General features: G+C 39.0%; 1 protein-coding gene across 2 annotated transcripts in view; it reads right to left on the bottom strand.

Moving 5' to 3' along the window:
• The window catches only part of TENM1 (teneurin transmembrane protein 1), a 453,479-nt gene that overhangs the window by 105,376 nt on the left and 325,821 nt on the right, over positions 1-22,282 (bottom strand). For both annotated transcript variants that reach the window (XM_071757633.1, XM_071757632.1), the window contains 5 exons: positions 18,177-18,376; positions 16,539-16,749; positions 14,644-14,745; positions 13,415-13,609; positions 10,068-10,268 (listed from right to left, as the gene is read on the bottom strand). In XM_071757633.1, coding sequence (XP_071613734.1) covers positions 10,068-10,268; positions 13,415-13,609; positions 14,644-14,745; positions 16,539-16,749; positions 18,177-18,376 — 909 coding nt within the window. The remainder of the gene's footprint in view (positions 1-10,067; positions 10,269-13,414; positions 13,610-14,643; positions 14,746-16,538; positions 16,750-18,176; positions 18,377-22,282) is intronic.

The following is a 22,282-nucleotide window of genomic DNA, read 5'->3' on the forward strand; positions in this document are numbered from 1 at the left end:
CAAACACAGCAGAGGCAGGGGAAAAGACACAGAAACTTTTCTCCCTTCTTAGATCTTTTATCACACTTCTTTTTTGCAGCTTTATTTTTTTATCTGATGAAGAATATTTTTTTCCTGATCCAAATCCAATTTGTATATATAAACCCCCTCAACTTTTATCCATTTTGCTGTGCTTCATAATGGTATTTTTACAGTGCAAAAATTTAATCAATACAACCTGATAAATCTGGGCTGGTAATGGTAAATAAACTAACAGATATTTCATTGAAGGCAGTCAAAGCTCTGCAAATTTGTGAAAAGGGTCACACATTTCCCATTGGGAATCTCTCTGTTTACTCAGCCCCACTCCTGGTGTAAAGCAGAATACAATTATGCTATGCTGGCCATGCAAGGGACTTGGGCTGCAGAACCTGCCTCTTTCTTAAGAAATGACAGAGGTTGGCAGGCTGGACAAGGACTTTGTGGGAAATGTTTAAAATAAATGAGCAGAAGTGTAGTCTAACAACAAGGAAGATTAGGCTGACACAAGGGTGAGGAGCATCACAGAGTATTATGAACAGGACATTTTAAAAATACCACGATTCCCAAGTAAACCTGGAGTTCCCTTGTCAAATTTGGTCCTGTTTTATAATTTGTCTCCACTGTTTGATTTCAAGTTTTACATGTTGTAAAGCAATGAGATTACAGTTGTCACTGGAGATTCATGCTCTGACTAACAAGCTCTGAAATCCCTCACAATACAATGAGAACCACAAAAGGAAATGCCTTCCAACACCTACCCTGCTCGATATTTTATTTGATCAGAGGAGCTGTAAAGAAAGCAGTCCAGAACAATCCTGAGCAGTAATGAGTGAGATGAAAGCTATGGAAGATAAACCTTTGTGTTCCCTCACAGAGGAGGAAATGCAACCCATGGTTCCTTGGTCTGAAAAGCCAGTTGTGTAGGAAAAATGAGAAACCTGGTAAGTGAGAGACCACAAGAATCAGGAAAGGCACGAGGCAGTGTATGATAATGAGGAGAAACATGGAGAGAGACCAAATGGCTTTGGAAGGAAAAAAGAAAGAGGTGAAGAGATGGCTCAGTAGGTGCATTTAATACAGCTGTCTCAGGTACAGGCTGAGCTAACACAGCATCAAAAGAAAATGAAGATTTTTGAGACAACTATTTTCAGCAAAAGTTCACAAGATTGCCTGAGTGGATCAGGGTACAACTTTATATAAGCCCTAAATCTTTCAGGATACACAGAAATATTATTGTTAACACTGACTCAAGCTCTGTTCAGAGGATAATGTTTCCACAATTATTTAATAAAAAATCTGATTGGTAATATTCAGCAAAGTCAGGACTTATTTAAGCACTGTTTACAAAACGTAGGCACCATCTTCAATTCCCTGGCTTACAGCATGACTTTGGAATATGGGTCCACTCACAAAAATTGCTCCAGTGAATGCTTATCTCACCCAGCTCTCTACATCAGATGTACCTCCTGGCTTCAGCAATGAAGATGCATTGTACTTAGCACATCTCCAAGGGGGTCAAAATGATGAAAAGGTGGGTACTGGTACTACTTCTCAGTCTCTTCAGACTGACCTGTGTGAAAGCAGTGACCCAGAAGTGACATTGCTCACAGCCCAGGAGTCCTTGTGCCCAAACTGGAGAGAGTTGGCACTCGAGGAAAGAGTATGGTGACTTGTAGAAGGTACATCAACATTCCAGCCCAGGGACATATGTTCAAGTTTGTAATTTGTTCCAGTCTGTACCAGACTACATGGACAGACAGAAACAATGGATTGACTAAAGTAAGCCTTAGGAACTCTGCGTTCCCAGCTACCCATCTGTATCACAGTAAAGACTAATATGAGAAACTAAAGGTCAGATGAGCAGTTTCTTGCCCAAACTAGTCAACCAGGCCCAGGAAGCTCTTTCAGAAAAGCCAGGAGAGCTGCCTCAGGTAGCAAAAGTCACCGGGTGGTCACTGACTGACTTCAAACATTCCTCTGTTCATTGCTGCCTTGGTGAGGATAGGGACAGAGGAGATGAAGCAGCTCCCAGTAAAAAACCCATGACTTTCTCTGTGTCAGCAGCACGAACAGAAATAGCAGCACACATCTGGCAGCTGCTCTTCTGTCTTGTTTCTGCTCAAGCAAAGATGCAGCTCATGACTTGCAGTTTTCCTGTACCAGGGAGAAGCAGCACCTCAGGCACACGACCCTGGCTTTGAGGTGAGCACTGCTGCCCATTCCTCCGTGTCCCTGCTTCAACTGCAACAGCACTTTGTCAGCTTAAGAGTTGAAGGAGTTCTGTTATTATTAAATTATTTTGCTTGTACTCTTCCTTCTCCACTGCCTACATTTTTTCCATTAAGTGATCATCTCTCCCTGATGTCTTCTCACCCATGTGAACGCTGCTTTGCTGAGGCAGTTCTGCCACCCCCAGGGCTTGCTGCCCAGTCTCATTCTGCTCAAAAATCCCCTCCAAACTTCTCTCTCTCTGCAGAGATGACAGAGGCACCCCCAGCCTGGCCACCCTGCTTTCAGGCCTTTCTGTAAAGAGTGCATGGATGACCAGAGCAGGAGCTGGAAAGGGAAATGTGTCATGTGAACAGTCAGTGTCCTGCAGTCCAGCAGAAAATGATTTTGGCTCACAAGGTGATAGATGCAATTTTAATAATCTGTTCATAAAATAGTCAAGGCTTCCTAAACTGAAGACCCACACACCTGATTGTATACTGCAGCTACAATACACAAGTAGTTTTTGCTCTATCACCATTGAAATGTTCTTGCATAATTACTACGGGGTTTTATTTTATTTAAAGAGCATTACTTGAGCCTAAACATTTCAGCACAAAACGACAGAGACCAGGAATTCCTTAGATATCTGCATATATTGCCCTTGCAATACACAGTCAACAAGCTTAAAAATGCAATGTGCAGGAGAAAAGAAAGTTCCCAGGATTTTGACTTTAATCAGTAGCAATTTCCTATTTCTAGAGGTAAGCTAAGCATACTGAAATGATAACTATTTTTGGAGAAGTCTTGCCATGGCAATAAAAAAAATATTAGCAATATCTGCTTTTTCAGGGACCCATGCAACACATTTTGCATAATAGATGTTCTGAAACTCACTGAAGGACACAACCTGTAGTTATGCTAATGCTTTTTTGCACTCTTGCTCTAAAAATTCCAATTTGTAATTTCCAGTGGCAAGGAAGGGAAGGTCCCTCTTAGCACAAGAACCCTTCTTTAAATATCAGTGATATGGATGACCTGGCAGAGTTTCATCACTGGACTCAGCTCAGCAAATGAAAAGTTGAAGATTCTGCATGTCATTACTGTTCTGCTGTCCAGCCAGCCTGGTTCTTTCCCCTTCACTGCAACTCCAACAGCACCAGCAGAATGTTCCTACAATTTATCTGTTTTCCAGAGACATCTTGTACATAGGGTTCTTGTGGAGCACCTGTCTTTTGTGTTCAGAATTTGGTATTTTCTTGCCCATGTACTATTTATAAAAGCCCTTTCCATACTAAATCCTGACAGTTGTTTCACTATGGCCCTTAATCACTGTCTGGTAGACTGACTGCCATGGAGGTGACAAGGCTGAGATGTAAAAAGAGATGCAGACACCTAACTACAACTTCAAAGGTACAAATTCAAAATTTAGAGCCTTTAAAGTCTTGGTTCAGCTTTGAAGATGCTTGAACCACTTTAGCACCTGAATTGCTCCAAAAAACCCCTACAGAATCATCCAACTGAGGTCATAACTGGTTTATGTTGAGTTCCCATTACTCTCCAAACAGATCTACCAGAGCTGGTTTAGCACAAACCACAGTAACATGGACATTCCTGGATACAAGGGACTCCCTATAGAGACACTGTGCAAGCAGAAAGAAAAATTTCTGTTCAGTATTTAGAAAATGGGATAATCAGGACCATACTGCTCTCACCAGAGCAGGTATCCTGCTCCTGGAATATAATATAAATATAAAATATAAAGGAATAGCTGCTGGGATAGAAGCATTTGAAAGGGGGTCTGTGGATTCTACCCAGTGGAATAATACCTTTTTGTGGATTTAGGGAAGGATTTAAAAAGCTGACTTAAGTAAATTATGTTTACATTTGAATGAGAGATGTTTCCAATAATTGCTAAATGAGGTGCAGACAGCAATAGATTAAGAATCTTAATTTTCAGGAAAAGAAAGGGAAGGAAAGAGCCATTATTTCTGGCATATCTGCAAAATAAGCAGCAATCAGTTGAAAAACATCCCAAGTTTCCTCATTGTATATCTTATACCCTTGACTTATCCTCCTTCCTAAATCAATACATGACTACACCAGGTATTTCTGGTTCCCTCTGGACTGATTTCAACATGCAGGAGAATTAATTTTTATTGGAGTGCTTCTTCACTGCCTTAAATTTCTCATGGTTTAAATTCTCCAGCAACACATATTAAGTGCTCCAATCTTTAACTACTAAGTTTTTAATAGAAATCTTGCTCACCAGATACCTTTTTTGCAAACTCTTGCAACTCTACAGGAGATAACAAATCAAACTATCATCACGCATCGTTTTTTTTTTCCTTTTCAATGAAATATACAGTAGTGAGAAGAGTCTCTCTCCAATGTCAGACAATGAACAGCAGGGGAAACTTCAATCATCCTTTTAATTAGCAGAGCAGTAATAGCCAAAGCTCCCCACAAATTAAGGAAAGAGGACAGTTAGATGAAATTGAGGAAGTCCATCATTTCTTCAGAACAAAACAATGAAGGATGGGTACAGTGTAATTAAAAAGTTCTTGAGATGTGTCTGAAACAGGGAGTGGAGTAGAAGTACCACCACGGAACAGAGCAGCCTATGGAAAATGCCTGACAGATTACATCACGTTCTGAGGAAATTTCAAGGCTATTTTCACTCCTGTGAGCTGTTTGCAGTGAATATCCTTGTCCTTGGCAAATCAGAATGACTGACACTCGTAATTTGCAATTTCCTAAACCTGAAGAGTTTTCTGATTGCGATGAAATGGTTTTACCTAATTATTTTTTTTCCAGTTGCATTTTTTGCAGTTTAATTTTGAAACCAATTTGAGATGTCTTGAACTATATTAATACACTGTATTATGGCTTCATATCTTTTTGAAGCACTTTACTTTAAAAAATGCATACTTCTAATGATTTTTAAATTACTCTACTCTGCACATATCAATTTACAACAATTACAACACTTTGCATTTCTCAAAGCACTTCAGTTTTAAAGAGGTTTTTATGCTTTGCAAGATACGGAAGAGGCTCCTGATCCATTTTTACCCTTTGTAATATTGCCACCAATCTTGCTAGAGAGAGCTTAACCAAAAATAGATATGCTAAATATATACCATCTCCATATAATCATTTTAGGATGAATGTTTTTGTGACTAAGAACTGCCAGTATTCTTTTCCCAATCATAATTAGGTTGCTTCAGTGGTATGAACAGAGTCAGTGGAATGATGACAACAAATGTCCTGGAGTAAGGAGGATGGAAACTGGCCTACTTTGGATGAATAGAGGCTGGAGAAAAGAATACAGGACAGGAAGTCAGAGGCATCAGCTCTGTCACAGTCTATAGCATTTCAGGCATAGTGCTGCAGGTAATTAGCAACTTGGGGATGGATTCTCACCTGAAAGACACCAGGACTGCACTGGTGGCTTCACTGCTGTTACACTCGTGCCAGCTAAGGCTCTGCCCCACTGAGCAAACTCTGCCATCCATTTTCTCTTGGCATTTCACTCCCTTAAGCTTAAAGCTCCATGTTAAAGGTGTCAATCTGAGAACAGAAGATGAGGGGTTTTTTTGCTCGTTGTTGACACTGCAGCTTCAATTAGCCAGAGCTTCCCTTCTGTGTGACACGAGTAGTCAGATCCCCAAAGTTTGATTTTGCCTTTCTGCAAAGCCCTGCCTCTATGCCTCAAAGGGAGATGACTCATTAACATCAAGGGATTTTGGATGACAGCCTATAAATAAAGCAACAAAGCTCCACAGACAGTAAGTAGCAAGTTGACTAGACTGGGGTCCTAGTGACATTAAACCAGTGTACAACCAGTACTGATTTATTTGTCATGTATGCAGTAAATCACCTCCATGCTGCACAGGTCAACTGAGACATATGTTGAAGGTCTGAATAATAATATATTTTCACATACAATCATAACTGGATTCAGTAAAGATGCTGAGAGATGGAAATATCCCAAGGATGACCTTTTCCAGAACACAGCTAACACAAAAAATATTTTATTAGCAGCCTCGCTTGCAACAAAATATGGAATTCCTACTCTCTATTCACATCTTTTAGAGAAGCAGAGGAGACTAAATGACAAACAGAACCCCATCTCTTATGCATCTCTCTTGGGCACAGCTCCTGCCAGAAGGCTAAACTGGCACTGGTCAAATGTCCTGTGCATTTTTGTGTGACTTGCCAAAGGACAACCAACCTAATAAAAAGTAAAACTACATGAGCAAAGTGAGAAAAAAGATGGTACAGAATTAATTCAAACAGAGAACACTCACATTTATATATTATTATTGTGGGGTTTTAAATTCCAGTGCTTTACATCAGAGAATGATTTGGTTTTCCACAAACTGATGATTAGAGACAGAAAATCATACTGGCTTGGGACAGCATGAGCTAAAAGCCCTTAAAATATTTGCAGATGATCTTGTTGCTGTATGGTAGGTGTGACGGTCAGGGTCAAGCTATTGCACAATGTGAAACTCTAACAGTGCTGTTCCTGTTTCTTTTTGTCTTGGAAGCACTTTGACAAAAAAAAAATGGTGGAAAAAGTTCTCCTTGGAGATGTCTGTGGACCTCTGCCTGAGATAAGCTTAGGCTGGCCCTCACAGCTCTGCCTTCATTTTAGGCAAAAGTGGCCATGACTCCTCATTTCTCATACAAATACAGTCCAAAGTGAAGACTACAGAAAGAATGACTGGTTGAGGGACACCTGACTAAAACAACTTAAAGAAATACTGTAGTCACTGTAGAGGAAAACAGTGGATCTCTGTATATGTAACACAGGTACAGGAAGCAAGCAATGCCTGCTCAGGCTGGCAGGAACAAAAGGTTTGATTACATTACTTGAATAATGACTGCAGCACAGACCCTTGCAAGCAGAATTGCAACAGCAATGTCAAAGCTGTGGGATTTGTCTGACAAAGGTACAGCATTCAGAGGAAGTCAGCTGGAATAACTCTGTGCTGCTTCTCTCCGAATTTCTGACATTGGTGTAACTTTGAAATGGTGAAAGCTGTAGCTGGTTTTTGACCTTCAGCATTCAAGCCAGTTGGCAAATTGGCAGAACAGGCTAATCCATCTCCCTCCTGGTAAACACTTGTCAGTGTGTAATCATATAGAACGAGTGAAGCACGTTGCTCTTGTCCATATAATAAAGCAAATCTTAACAACAGACAGAAGATAAGTGATTTTTTTTCCCCTCCTGATGTCACATATGGCTGTACAAAGGGTACCTACCAATGTTGCTCTGTTTAGTGCAGCTACAGAAAAAGATCTGTCAATATTTTCAGAGTGAAAATCAGTTCCTGCTGCCTAAATAAGGTAAAAGAATCAGAGGTGCATTATTGTTCTGTTTGAACTTCAGCTGATGGGAAGAGCCTTTACAAATAGGTGCATAGGATGCAAGGCAAAGCCTGAATGAAAACCATGGCATCTTTGGGACAGGCAAACTGAAACCTCAGCTAAGAAAAGAAAATGCCTTTTCATGGAAGTTTAATCCTGAAGGGTAGAAAGAGGCCAAATATTTCTCTAAAAGACACCCAGCTAAGGGCATGGAAAAAATGGAGCTTAACAGAGCTGAATAGAATGCCAACATATGTTGTGTCCTACAAGCTGTGTAGGATTAGCAATCCTAAGTATCTGAATGACTTTCAAATCATACTGGGCTGCTCTTACTGAGAATCAATTCAAAGATGACAAAAACATATCCCAACAGTTGCTTTTGAGTTCAGCATGAGGATTTTCTGGACCATAAAACTTAAAATAATTTATTCTTTCATGTTGCAAGTATTGGGAACATGGCTGGGTAATGCAGAAATCTTCAGGACAGGAGCCTGTCTTCAAATGGATGCAGAAAGGCAAATTTTCACAGTACTGACAGTAATGTGGTACAAAGATGCTGGGACACTGCAAGGCTTTGAGGCATGCTGAAAAACCACTTGACTATCAGTTGCAAAGCTTTCCTTGCTGCCTGATTTACAGCAAGGTTTACATATTTCATCCTCTTCATTGTACAGAACCCCAGGATTTTTTTCCCTTCACCTACAGCATCTTGTTTATTCCGACCTTGTTGACTTCCTCATCTGATGTTTTCCTTCCTCACTAAAATCAAGCTTTACTTCCAGCATGCAATCACTTACCCTAGCTAGAAAGTCTCAAGCACAAAAAAACATGTATACTTTAGCCCAGTGCTCGTTATATTGCCATTAAAGTCCTGAATCTACTTTAATATCTAGGAAGAAAGATGTATTTGAAAGGGGAAACCTGAAGCATGAAGCTATAAAGTGAGATGCCTGTTGGTGGATGTAAAAGCATTCTTTGATATCAGAAGACAGTAAGGATGAAGAGAAGTATTTTCCCTCCTGGTTCATGGAGGTAAGAAAAAAGTCTCCTTTCTTCTAAAAAGTAATCAAAACAGGTTAGTAGGGGAGAAAAATGTGAAAACTATGATCCTAGCACACAAGAAAAAAGTCTTCTTCACTGCAGTTATTTATTAGCTCTTTGCTTCCTTGCTTTATATCTAATTGCCCCATGCAGTGGACACCACAGACCTTTTAGAGACTATTGGCTCTTTTTGAGCTACAATAATGTTGCCTTAGAACAGAATTAGATTGCATATTTTGAGTAAAAAATTAGTAGTTAGCACTTTTTCTAATTATTTGCTTCATTAACAGAAGTACTACTGTATTACTGTCTTTGAAGAATATTTTTAACACACAGTAAAAGCACATGATAAAAATGCAAGCAACCAGGCTTTTGCTGAAAGCCAGTAAAAAGTCAATTTTTACCAAAGCAGGTACCATACTCAACAGTGTCAGACTGTAATTACACACATTAATTTTAAGTGTAAAATGAATGCAGGGTCTCTGTAACAAACACTGAAAATGATTAGCAGGTCAATATTTTGTTGCTTAGAAAGTTACCATGGAGGGGTACATTTTGCAAGACCCAAGTTAAGGATCACAATCATATACTTTAAAGTTCTGAATGGAAATTTATAGTTGTTACAAGAGTTCATTTGAATAATGATTCCTAAGAAAAATTGGTGACTTGCACCACTGGTTGTACTCCAGTATTCAGCATATTCTGCACTGGGATGTGCTACTTACCATCTGAGATTCTGGTTTTGTGAGCTTTATAGGGTAAAAAAAAAATGTAGCACGTACATTGGTAATGACAAGCTCCATTAAAGAGTAAAATGCCCAGAGTGCACTCATTTCAAGAAAGCACATAGGAAATCCATTTCAACTCTTCATCAGATTCAGTGGGATCAAACCCTGATGGCCCTCTAAGAAAGAAAAGAGTTTTTATCCCAGTGGGAGAGAAGAGATTGTCATTTCTGTTTAAAGATTTTTAGACAGTCTTTTGTTTAAAGATTTTTGGAGACAGTTTTACTCATCAGTCACTGCATTTAGACCATTATTTTTTTTTTCACATCCTCCTAGTCTTTCTCAGGGTTGTGGTTTCCCTCCTCGCATGAGCCTGATAAGTGCTCAACATCTCAGGCGAGAATTGACTCATCTTAACTCCAAGCCATGCCAGGAGGCACTTGCACTCTTGCAGGACTCCTGCTCTTGCTGGCACGCCATCAGACACTCAACATTCTTGTCACAGAGAAAAACTCTTCCTGTCCTTGTTATCAGAAACCCAGTTGCTGCCAAATCCATTAAGTGCCATGGCACAGCACCCTTGGTTCACCCCTAACTTCTTTTTTTTTTTTTTTAAATTCCTACTAGCACAGTATCTACTTTCTTTCCTGTCTCAAACAAAAAGCATTATTGAACAAAATCAAATCTCCAGCATACCTGTTGAACAGTCTGAACCTGTCCACTGTGGTTCACAGCTGCAGACTCCTGTCTCCAGGAGGAAAGTCCCATGGCCTGAGCACTGCTCCTGGCAGACAGGAAGGGCTGTCTCACAGTTCACACCACCCCAGCCCGTGGAGCAGTGACATTCCCCTTGAACGCACACACCGTGGCCAGAGCACATTGGATCCAAGCAGTCCTCTGGAAAACAGGGAATATACAACTTAGAGGATAAAATTTGTACCTTTCCAGGGGTTTCCCAGTGAAACGTGGCACCAGGGATTCAGATTAAGTTGGGGATTTTTGTGCAAATACCCAAACTAAAACGATGTTAACAAACACAAGGAATAAATAGTCTGTGCTAAATCTGTGCAAAAGTGTAAGCCAAATCCAAGAAAAAACCTCAGCATGTAGATGGTTAGAAAGCTTATGAATCTGCTTGTCAAAGACAGTGCCAGATTCCCAAGACAGATCTATTGGTTCAGGTCAATGAAGTCTGTGCTTCAGTAGAAGGGCTGGGGAAGAGCTGGAGCAATTAATAACTATTTCTACAATTGTGCAATGTGTTTCCATTTGGGTATTTGTGCTCTATATTGTATTTACATCTGGGAAAAGAAAGATTTACTCTTTCATCTTCCTGTAGAAAGCTGAAAGCCCTGCAGCTGAAAATTTGATACAAAAGAAATGGCCACCCACTAACCCTGAGCAGTGAATCTCTGACTGATGCTTGCTGTAAAAAAGTCTCATCCAATCCTGAAAAGTATGTGCTGGGCAATTGCAGATAATGAACAGATTCATAAAAGTCGTAACGTACTGATGAACAATTTGCAAACAGACAAAGAGCTAAATTTGTACTCAATTTGGATTAAACTATTCTTAGTGAAAAATTCAGGAGCTCTGCACAAGAATTTAAATCAGCTGCTTAGTCCTGTATAATCAGCATGTTCTTTCATAAAGCCCCAGCATTTCTGCAAGCAGAACACAGCCTGTCTTTGCTGGGGACTGCAGGAAGGCTGCAGAGCTAACGAGGAATCTGTGGGGTCCCAGCATGGGAAAAAGCCAAAAGCCTCTTCATGTAAGATGAAGGCTAATGTTAAAGAGGCATTTTGGAAGTTCTTATATGTGTTTTTTAAGTATCAGCACAAGTACTGTTTTGATAATTAAACTATAAATACAACAGAGTATTCTGTGCTGCCCAAGTGAAGAGATGCTCTGCTTCAGAAAGGGAATACCAAATATTTCAGAAATAGAGATTAATGGCCTCCAGTTCACAGAACTTTTTGACCTAAGAATAAGGAAGTGATGCTTTATCTTTTTGAGCTGCTATACCACCAATTTCAAGATCTTCTTTCAAGATTTATTCTGGTTTGTTTCTTTTTTTCAGCTTTCCGGCCTTGTGCACAGCACAATGTAACACTGAAAGAGGGGAATTGGTGTTTCTGGACAATGCCTGTCTTGCTAAGCAGAGGACACAAATACTCAGCATTTTTCTCTTATCCTGAGACAGCTCTCTATTTTGCTGATCTTTGGAAATGAATTGAGTGAAGTCCATAAATAGTTTAAAAAGTATCACTCACTTTAGTAGTGGTAATCTGACAGGATGAATTCAAAGGATAAATACCATGTAGCTACGGGTGTTCCCTGGATAGTACATCTGTTACTGTGTCTGCTGTGTCAACAATACTGCTTTAGTCCTGAACTCATATATACATAGAATAATCCCATATGTATTCCTGACAGAATTACTTCCACTGCTCCACAAGTGATGTTGTACAATACAGTAAACTGAACAGTTGTGTCATGCACACTTTGTTCCAATACAACCCCAGTGTGCTTAGTTGCATGGGTTTGTTTCATGCAGCCCAATTCTAATTCTACCTTTAAAAAAAATTTAAATATGTCTCTCACTTTAAAAATACAGTATATTCACACTCTTAGTTTCAATACCTGTCTGAGTACATTTATCTCAATTATTTTTTTTCAGCCATTTTGCAGAACCACGGTATGGTAAGAAACAAAGGATCTGAAACAGCAGCTCCCCTCTCACCAGCTACAGGCTTGTTCAGCATCCTGGTCTCAGTGAGCCAATCTGTGTAGCATTTGCTTTTTCTCATATAGGTTTTCTTGGATTTTTTGGTCTATTTCTGAACCTACCAACAACTGAGTATGTCAGAAGCATTCTCTTGATCCTCCCTTTAAAAATCATATCAGGCATGTCAAATCCATCAAATCAGTCCTGGACATTTTTCTGACAAGCGAATTCAAGCGACATAAAAAGCCTCCTCTGTGCACTATTCAAAAGAATTACCTAAAATCTACATAGCAGGAAGCCCCAAATATGCAGTCACAAGCTTCAGGCTAAGAGGGTTAGTAGAAAAATCATCAGATCAGGGCAAGCATGAAGGAGAGTTCTGCTTCCCAAGGCCATGCAGAGGGGAAGACAGTCAAAGCTGGTGAGCTATCTCAGAAATGCCAGCAGGCAAAACCCAACTGCTTTCTACAGATGAGGGAAGATATTTTCTTCACAGAAAAATCTAGGATGTAACAAAATGAAGGAAGGGAAAAGCTGATTAAAATCTGCTGATTACTTAGGAGAACTACCACATCATATTTTTTTAAATGATCTTCTGACTGTGTTGCCATCAGTTTATGCCCAAGCCTGCCCAGGATCTGTGACAGGGTGTGCTGAGGGACTGAGGGCACTGACTGCAAGGAGGCCTGGGGACACCAGCCACCCATCCTGAAACAAGTGTCTGGAGCCTAGGAGAAGAAAAGTGGAGACAAATAAAACAAGATGGTCTTACAACTTCACCAAAAAAAAAAAAAAAAAAAAAAAAAAAAGGAATCCTTGCTTGCTGGGATGTTTTCTAGAACACTTCTGGAGGACTGAGAACATGCTGCTTGCTGAAAAGCAAAAACTTCCAGACACTTTTGTTCTTTCTGCTGAGATTTAGTGGAGGGAGGGAACTGCAATCATCCAAGAACTACAGTTCTCCTGAACTGAAAGAGCAACTGAGCATTTCAGAGGACTGCCCATACTACAGTTGGTAGATAGTCTCATTAGGCAGTGTTAAATAATTTTAATCCATTAGAATTAAAATGTGAATCTTGGAAATTATTTGATTAGCTGCCACTGACTGTCACTGAGACCTGAATGCCTTTACATCTCGTATTTTTTTATCTTAATGTTTCCTTCTGTGAGACAGTGAAGATGCTTTTGAGCAGAGCAGTAATGCTGCACAGGAAGCTCCTCACACAGAAGTGAGTTCTTAGCTACCTTAAAACAGGTTTAGATATTAAAGAGAGACACCACGCCCCCTATCTGCAGAGAGGGAAACTTCACAAACCTTCTTCACAAATCTCTCCTTTGTATCCAGGGACACAGATGCAGACCCCCATGATACAAGTGCCATGGCCAAAGCAGGTTGGATCAATGCACTGCTCTTCTGGAACATCACACTCAGGTCCCTTCCACCCATTGCGACACACACAGTGACCCTTCTCATATTCTCCATTTCCACTGCACAGCACTGGACAGGAATCTGAAGAAGGCAGATTGACTTTTTACATGTATTTACATACTTACACAGCTTAACTTTTATTATATTTATCAGTCTGTAAAACTGCATTTCCACTCCAGCCCCCCCCAGTCCTCCCTTTGATTTGAGGGTTGTGACAAACTGAAGTTTTAGAACCAGGTAGGGCACCAGTAATACAATGACCTCCCCTCTCAGGCTGTTTCACCAGTATACCTTCAATTTGACTTGAAATGGGATAGCTCAGAAGATAAAAATAATTTCCTCCCCTTGACTGGCCTCTGCAAATGTGCTTATGATTTGCAGTAAGATTAATATTTTTTCCCCTGTGAACCAAAGGAAGGTACTGCCCTTTTCTTCTAAGCAGACTTGACATTACTGAAGTTTTAGTCATTACTGATCTGCTTGTAAAGCAGTGATGTGTAAGCTTAATTTTACAATCCAGTATCAATTTCTGAACCAATCAAGGTCTTAAAAAACAATCATAAATCTGAGAAAACAGTGGAAAAAAGAGAACTTCCAGACATCACATGTAGTAGATGATGGATAGCACAAACAGAAATACCTGAACCAGAAATAAGTGCACTTTACAATCTTTTTAGAATGTCTTTTTTTTCCCAAATGCTGGAAAGCAGCCTCTAAACTGCATTAGGTTTCTTTTCTACACCCTATTTAAGACAAGGGTGTAGAAGCATTTGACTGACTTGTGCAATTTTCTCCAAAGTGAAACTGTTTGTTACTTTTAAATAACAGAAACCATTATGCTAAGCAAAGGCACTTATTAAAAAATTTATTTTATAGTCACACAGTGGATGCAAAGAGAAATCTATCAACTCTGAAAGTCAGGGAGAGAGAAATGGTTGCTGCATCTTAACTCAAGTCCAGCAAAGAGAAACTTACTACACGAGTCTTTATCTGACATCTGGCTGGAAAAAGGAATGTAATCTCCTTTAATCACTTTGAATCTTTGCAAGCCCAGCAGTCACACATCATGATCATGAGCTCTGTCATGCACTGTGGGTCACTTAATATGAGATTACCTTTTGCACAATCAGGACCAAGGAATCCTGGGAAACAGTGGCAGTGCCCCGAGATACATTCTCCATTCCCATTGCAATTAGTAGAGCAGTCATCCAGGACTTCTGTTTATTCAGAGAGTTGTGCACAAAGAAAAATAGAAACTGGTTAAATTTGAAATGAATGGCATCTTCACCTCACTCTGCAGGACACAGCACAACATACAAATTGATGCAGAAGCAGTAAAAGGCCCATTTTCATTCATAGGGAGCATAAAACAGAATTCCTGTTCAACCAGCTTACAAATATTAGATTTTGTCTTGACAGCTTTGAGATAATGCCTGCATCATTTATACCACACCAAAAAGCTTTCAAAGTAAGTGTTCATGTAAAATTTAGCACCATTAAAAGCACTGCAAGAACCAGAGTATTTGCTTAAAAATGTTCACCTTAAACATTTTCTTTTATTGCCAAAGTAATTTGTTTGAAACCTGTTTATAGCCTAAATTCCCTTTATGGTGTTCAGATGAACTTTGTGCATTTTGAATTCCTTGGAGGAGGGGAGGATTTCCACCTCAATAACAATCAGATGAAAAAAGGTTTAAGGATGCCTACTTGTACTCTGGCTTTCCCTGCTCCCCTCTGTAAGACCCAGCCTGTTCTGCTCACTGACCAGAGAAAGGATGAACAACTTTTTTACCAAATGTAACAATAACCAAACCACAGAATTTAATTTTTTTTTTTTTTTTTGAGGCAATATACTGTGTAATGTTGAACAATTGGTTAAACCTTCCTGTATAAACACTGCTGTCTTACAGTAGAAATAAACAAGTGGGAGGTATTTGGATTCTGATCTGAACTGGAGTCTGGCCAGGTTTGTGCTATTCATACAGGATCACAAGATGCTTCACAAACTGCTTGAGTATTATTTTCTCATGTTTCATTGAAGAATGACATTTTTTTTCTGGCTTGTAAAACACTAACTTTTCCAAACAGAGTAAATATGAACTTTTAAACTAAGAAGCAATTACAACTGTGTTTCAATCTCTAAAATATTTTGCTGCAAGTCCTTCAAAATCTTGGTATTTGCATCATACTGTCCTGCTCTGCAAGGTGTTTACCATCAAGCAAAAATAGCACCCAATTGTTCTAAAGAGCAGATGGCATGTCCATTACTAGTAAAGACATCTTGCTAAACATATGGTAGAACAGGTTAACTAAAGGGCATAGTGGTTAAAATCTTGCAGCAAACCAACACTGTCATAAATACAACACTTTGCAAAGCTTAATATAAATTCCAAAGAAACCCTACGTGTGGGCACTGCTCACTAACAACACCTGGAGTTGAAAATATTTGCCACCTGTATATGTTAAAAGGTAGCAGTGAGTTGATACACCATCTCCAGGATACTTTCCTGTATTTGCCTTCTGTGTTCCAAAGAAAATGGTGCATTTGAATAATTGTATACAACAATAGCATCCATCCATCCAACAACAAGCACAAACAAACCCAGAAAATCTGCCTTTCTGATTTTCTAAGGGATTAAAATACTGAAAATAAGAACTTAAAGCCTGGATAATTTATGTAGGATTTATGGTTCCCATGTAAATAGAGTTTGAGTAAGACAACACCAGAAACTAGCCAAGCATTTAAGCTACCCTATAAAAAAATCTTACCTCACATGAAAACCACACACTTGATTTTATAGCATCTATCTTAAATACAGAAATGTTGCTACCTGTCTAATATTGGGAAAAAAAGCTCAGTTTTCTCACTGAGCTTAATCAAAGTAGGCTGAAATAAAACATTATTAAAGGAATACTTATAAGAAATCAAAATCAAGGTCAATAATTTCTTTGCAAACACACCTTTCCAATGCAACAATCAGAATAACAATCTCATTGTGACTGTTCTTACCAATGGCTGTAGTTAGTACAAACACTTGCTCCACTTTTTTTCCATCATTGTAGAATGCCATGTGCCAAGCTCCTTGATCCATATACTCAATGAAACCTGTCTCTTGCAGTGAAGTTAAGATCAGATTCCTGGGACTTTGCTGGGGCTCCTCTGAGCTTTTTGGTTCCTGTTTAATCAACTGTTTTCCATCCATCAGTTTTACAAAATCGAACTGAAATAATAATGAGAAAATCTTAACCACCTCACTAAATTTTATGAGTCTACTCTGCATGTCTCATCCAAACAGGAATATCAAGTTGAAATCTTAAGAGGAATTGCCTGACTGACCAAGTAGTCACCCATGTGGACAGCAATTGCATAACCTCATCTATTAAGCTTCAGTTTCCATATAAAAAGCATCAGGGTAGGTCAGAAATCTGGCATCAAAACTTGCTGTTTGTTATGGCAGGGTAAATCAGACCAGCTGCACCAAATAAAGCAGATTTACTTCAAAAATTACTTCTCTTTAATGGGAAATAATTCAAAAATTCCCAAGCTGTAGTGCTTAAGTTATGCAGTAATTAATCTTAAATGCCAAGAACATATTAAAGACCCTACAGTTCAATAGCAGATTTTTAAATGTTTTTCCCTTAGTATCAATATTGTATATCAAGACCTTAATGTACTTTTAAAAAAAATTGATTTGATTAATACAAGTATCTATTTTTTTACATGGAAGTTCTTAATACCTGACCAAGCTGATATGGACAATTTTAAGACCAGTTAACATCAAATAATCAAAAAATGCAAACCTTCCTATGAATCCCCATTCAAGAAACGTTTATATGTCTTTAGGTTTTTCTAGACAGTCTGATTTTCAGTATAGTTCATCTTCAGCTCAACTGTATACCCAGCTTCAATTCAAGCCAATAGAAGTTAAAAGAGCTTATTTCAAAGTTCAAAACTTTAGTAAATAGTTTTTGATGCTAGGCTAGATGATCTCCAGAGGTCCCTTCTAAACCATCTTTCCATAATTCCATGTATAATTTTATCACACTTCATGGAGTGTGATCCTGCTGTAAGAAAGCAGAAAAAGCTATTATCCATAGAAATGACAGCTTGATGTGCCAAATACATTAAACCTAAAAAAAAAAAGCTGAATGTGACCAGCTATATCACATATTCTCACTGCTTAGCTAGGTTTTCTCTTGCAAAATCTCTAGGAATAAACACTCAAAAATAATCTTCATATCAGAAACCAGAAACAGCTTTTTTGTTCTGTTCTATTTACTCTTCATAGTGACTATGTAAGCTGTTTGTTTTGAGGAAATCTTAAAAAGATCAAAGGATTTTCCAATCATCTGCTACTTCATCCCACTGCTGCTGCAAAGAAGATGCTGAAGCTACCCAGCAGTGCAGTGTGTCACCTGTCCAGCCTCCCAGACAGTCCCATCTCAGGGTTCCCAACTGGTGACCTTTCTGGCATAATGCTGTCCTTTCTTTGAGAGATCATGGCTTGAGGGCAGAGCTAGACCTCAGTAAAAAGGAATAAAAAGATTGCTTTTTGTGGTTACAGCCAGTCCCTTTGCATTGGGAACATTTGCATCCACTGCTGTTAGAAAACATAAGCACGACACAATTAGGATTATTGCTAATTACCTGAGTGTGAGTTGGTGGAATGTTTCTTCTGCCATAAATCCCCAGCAGAGAATCCTTTGCCAATGAAACATTGAATTTCAGGTACACGGGGTGGTGTATGGTGATCTGAAAGCGCCAGAATAAACCCGGGGGGATCGTCTGCATCACTTGGGCTCCAATCTCAATTTCTCCAGTGTCTATGGCCCAGCCTTTCTGAAATACTAATTTTCCAGAACAAACAAAACAGTGGGTTGTGTATTCATGGTGGGTGAAGAGAACAGGTCATGAGGTATGAACATGCCTTAGATATATTGGAATATATTGAAAAGAACCTTCTAAACTTCAGTTTCACTGAAACTCTTGGATTTCTTATTCAACTAATTGATACACACTAATAAGCTTGCATGCAATATTTATGACAGCACACATCACAGAGCAGTTTGGCCCAAATCTTGGAACTCTGCTGATATAAAAAGGCAGAATTGCTGCTGTGCAAACCGTAGTCATTACTTATCAGCCTTGCAAACAAACCCCATTCTCCTGAGAAGAGCAGAGAGGAGGCAGTGGGAGAGCTTCCTCCACCGTGGGTTGCAGACTCCAGCTGAATGGGCATTGCATAAGCTGCACAAAGGGAAACCAGTGAGGACAGAAAATCCATCAAACCTGGTAGGGCCAAAGCCTAGACTTTTATTAATCACCATTCCTAATGATTTTATTATGGTAGTGGTAATCTAGTCCTGGAGAAATAAAGAACATTGTTTTGTCTTGGACTTTCTGCATGAAAGTGTGACAGGGGCATGAGGATAGGGACAAGGAATCTAAAAAGAAAATTGGCATGATCTTGTAATGCCTAACAATAAACTTGCAGACATCTACAGTATGTAACCTCACACATGGGTATGACAGAGCTGAAACAGAAAGGGAAATGGAATGCATAAAGAAGTCATTGCCAAAAAATGGGAATTGGCTGGCTCTGTTGGCTCCTATCACCATCTTGGTGTATTTTAATGCCTGTGTGTGATCAGCATCCTGACATGCTGCAAATCACAGCCCCAAGCCTGCTAACATCTAGGCTAATGCCATTGTAAGTTTTGCAAAAGTCTAACTTCCATTTCTGTACTTTCTCCCGACTTGGAAAAAAGCAGGATAGGATACTGCATTGGAAGAAGAGCCAAGAGAAAAAGATTGAACTCAGCAGCCACATCCATTTATGTTTCATTTCATTCCACTATCACAGTGAAGGACAAAGAGAAGCAATCAGAGCAACTGGAGCCTCACCTTTTACAATAATGCATATAAATACCTAATGCAACATAATGTGCATGAAATTTTATAAACTGCCATTGGAAATGAAAACAGCAGTGGCAAAGCTAGGGCCAGCTTTTTCCTGAATGTATTAATAACAAAGATCCTCAGTGGGTTCTTACATAGGCTCTAACTAGTGTAGGAAGCACTTAGCATTCTTAATGAATAGAGATTTAATTTACAGGGCAGGAGCAATTCTCAGGGTACTGGATCTTCCACCTTTATGGCTGCTTTGTGTCACAAACCTCCAGCAAGAACCAGGAGCTGACTTTTAACACCTTACCACATAGAAGCATCTATTTTTAGTGCACAGAATATGTAATCTAATACTTTAAAAATACACTTGCTACTTAGTTCAGGAATTAAAGTATTTCCAAATTGCTGCTTTAACAATGTTCAAGGTGAGACTACTTCTTTCCAATTTGCTTCACAGAAAAAAATCTTGAATGTCGAGCTTTGAAAAGAGAATTAAATTTCCTATGTTGGGGACCAAATGTGGATCCCTCCCCACCCCAACCCATACAAGAGCCTATTGGCTGATGTGAATTTAAAAACCTTTTCCCCTATTTCCAGCACTCCAGAGATATTAAATCTTAATGATTCTTTGCAAGCAATTACCCTGGGTTAAGTAAAACACTAAGGAACTTTTTGGTGATATTGACACGTGGTAATTAATGTGATTCAATTACAAGACTATAGAGAGCTAAATAAAAAGTCAAGGATACAGTATAATTTTTGAAGTTAATGGCATTATTGGTTGTTGTTCAAGGTCCTTTAAAATACAGTAACTACTTCTTAGTTGGTTGAAATGAGAAGGGATGTTTCTTTGTTGAAAAGCAAAAGCATTACATCCTTAGCTGGGGAGTATTTTCACTAACTGATCTCACAAAATTTTGCTGAATACCACATTAGTGTTGCTAGGCTCAAAACAATGCATTGCTGAGTTTTTCCCCATGTGGCTGAAAATGCCTTTGCTATAGTAATAGTTTTATGTAATCCTTAAAAATTTGATCTCCTTTGATCTTCTGACAAAGGAAACAAGCTCATGCTGCTGTTCACAGCAGTAAGATAAAAAGATGTGTATTATCTACAAGCTAATGAGAGTATGCAATTGCAGCATCTCTACCTTTCAAATCTTATTTTTTCAGACCAGCATCCAGCATGAAAAAGCTACAGAAAGAGCCATGGCCAGAGTGTAGGTTTTCATATTCCCTGAGCCAATGTGCTTTCTTTACAGGAAAAGAATCTGGCTCAGTTGCTGTGCTTAATTAAACTAAAGAGGTGCTTAGCTGTACAAAAAAGGCATCTGAAGATACACTCTTCACAGACTATCCTTACTCTTTCTTGAAGAAGTCCAAGATAAGCTTTTAAAATTACAGGGCTGCAATCAAACTTCTGTTCTTCTAAAATCCTCTTCCTCATAACAACATATTTCTTAGGACAAAGTAGCATTTAATTATCTGCACTTGATTCCTTGTACACCTCTCCATCTTGCCAACTGATATTAATCTTTCCTTTTCTTTCTAAACACACTTCCCTTGCAAGTCTAAAGCAGAAGATAGATTCCTAATCACAGGCTTCTTTTGGCTTCAAGAAAATAAAACTGAACAGCATGGTGCCAATTATCTTCACAAGGAAGTACCCATGTGCTGATTACTACTGATCCTGAAACAATCAATCTCCTTGTACTCCCTTGGTAAATACCAGCATCAATAGGTTGTCTATGAGTTTTTAATCACATTACTATATATTAAAATGTTAACTCATAGCCATGGGTGAGTGTGTTATAAAATGACTTCTTAAACAAATCTGATTTGCTAGCTTGAACATTTGATTTTCATTAAAAGGTGAATTAAAATACATACTTTCAAAGTCTGGAAAAGCATTCTGTGCTGCTGCACTGAGTTGGGAAACTGAGAGGTAGAACTACCTACAGTAGTTATTTGTCCCTGTGAAACCCCATGAGAGGCTACAAGTCTACAAGCAAAACAACTTTCTGAGGTATCCTGCTGTAGAGAACAGAGCTGGCTGTTTCCAATCACACCAAAATTTGGTGTGAGCACTGGAAATAAAATTACTGATATATATTAAGGGATGGAAAGAAACAAACAGAGCAGAAATTAGCCATAACCAAGCTATGCACGTATTCATGCCTGGTACCTTGTGTTTTCCCAAGTGTACATTCCTTGTCAGACCACACCCTGGGCTACAGGTTACTCCCAGAAGGTGAAAGGAGACAAGAGGGGCAACAAACAGCTGCTCTGTATTCAGGACTGACCTCTGAAACTGCTGGATGCATCCTCTCTGAAGTGTCTGTGCTGTCCCAGCCCTCCATGCTGTCATGCTGGGGGGGATTGTTAAACCAGACAGGACACTGGGATAGCCTGGGGCAAGGCAGGAGGTTTTGATTTTTGCCTGACTACATAGAGTCTCTATTGACCCTATTTCTCTGTTCCCAAGCACCTCATTTTTAAGATTATTAAAGTTTTTGATGTTTTTTTTCCCCAGCACATCCTCCTTTGGAAGCCAAATGCTTTGAAAAGGTTTTATTAAATCTGTAATCTATATAGACAAAATGATTTAATGCAGTTGAGACGAGCTATTGAAGATGTTTTCCATAGTGAACCAGACCAAAAAATACAAAAGCAAAGAAAACATTTACTGCAATTCACTACCAATCCATTCTAAGTGAGGAAATAATGGATAACAACATCATTGTCCCCTTACATATATTTCTATTTCTCATTTATCTAATATGATCTCTATTCAGTTGTGCCACATTGATTTGTAAGACTACTGATGTGAGATGCAATCTTCCTCCT

The sequence above is a fragment of the Heliangelus exortis genome, chromosome 14, assembly GCF_036169615.1.
Source record: "Heliangelus exortis chromosome 14, bHelExo1.hap1, whole genome shotgun sequence".
Lineage (NCBI taxonomy): Eukaryota > Metazoa > Chordata > Aves > Apodiformes > Trochilidae > Heliangelus > Heliangelus exortis.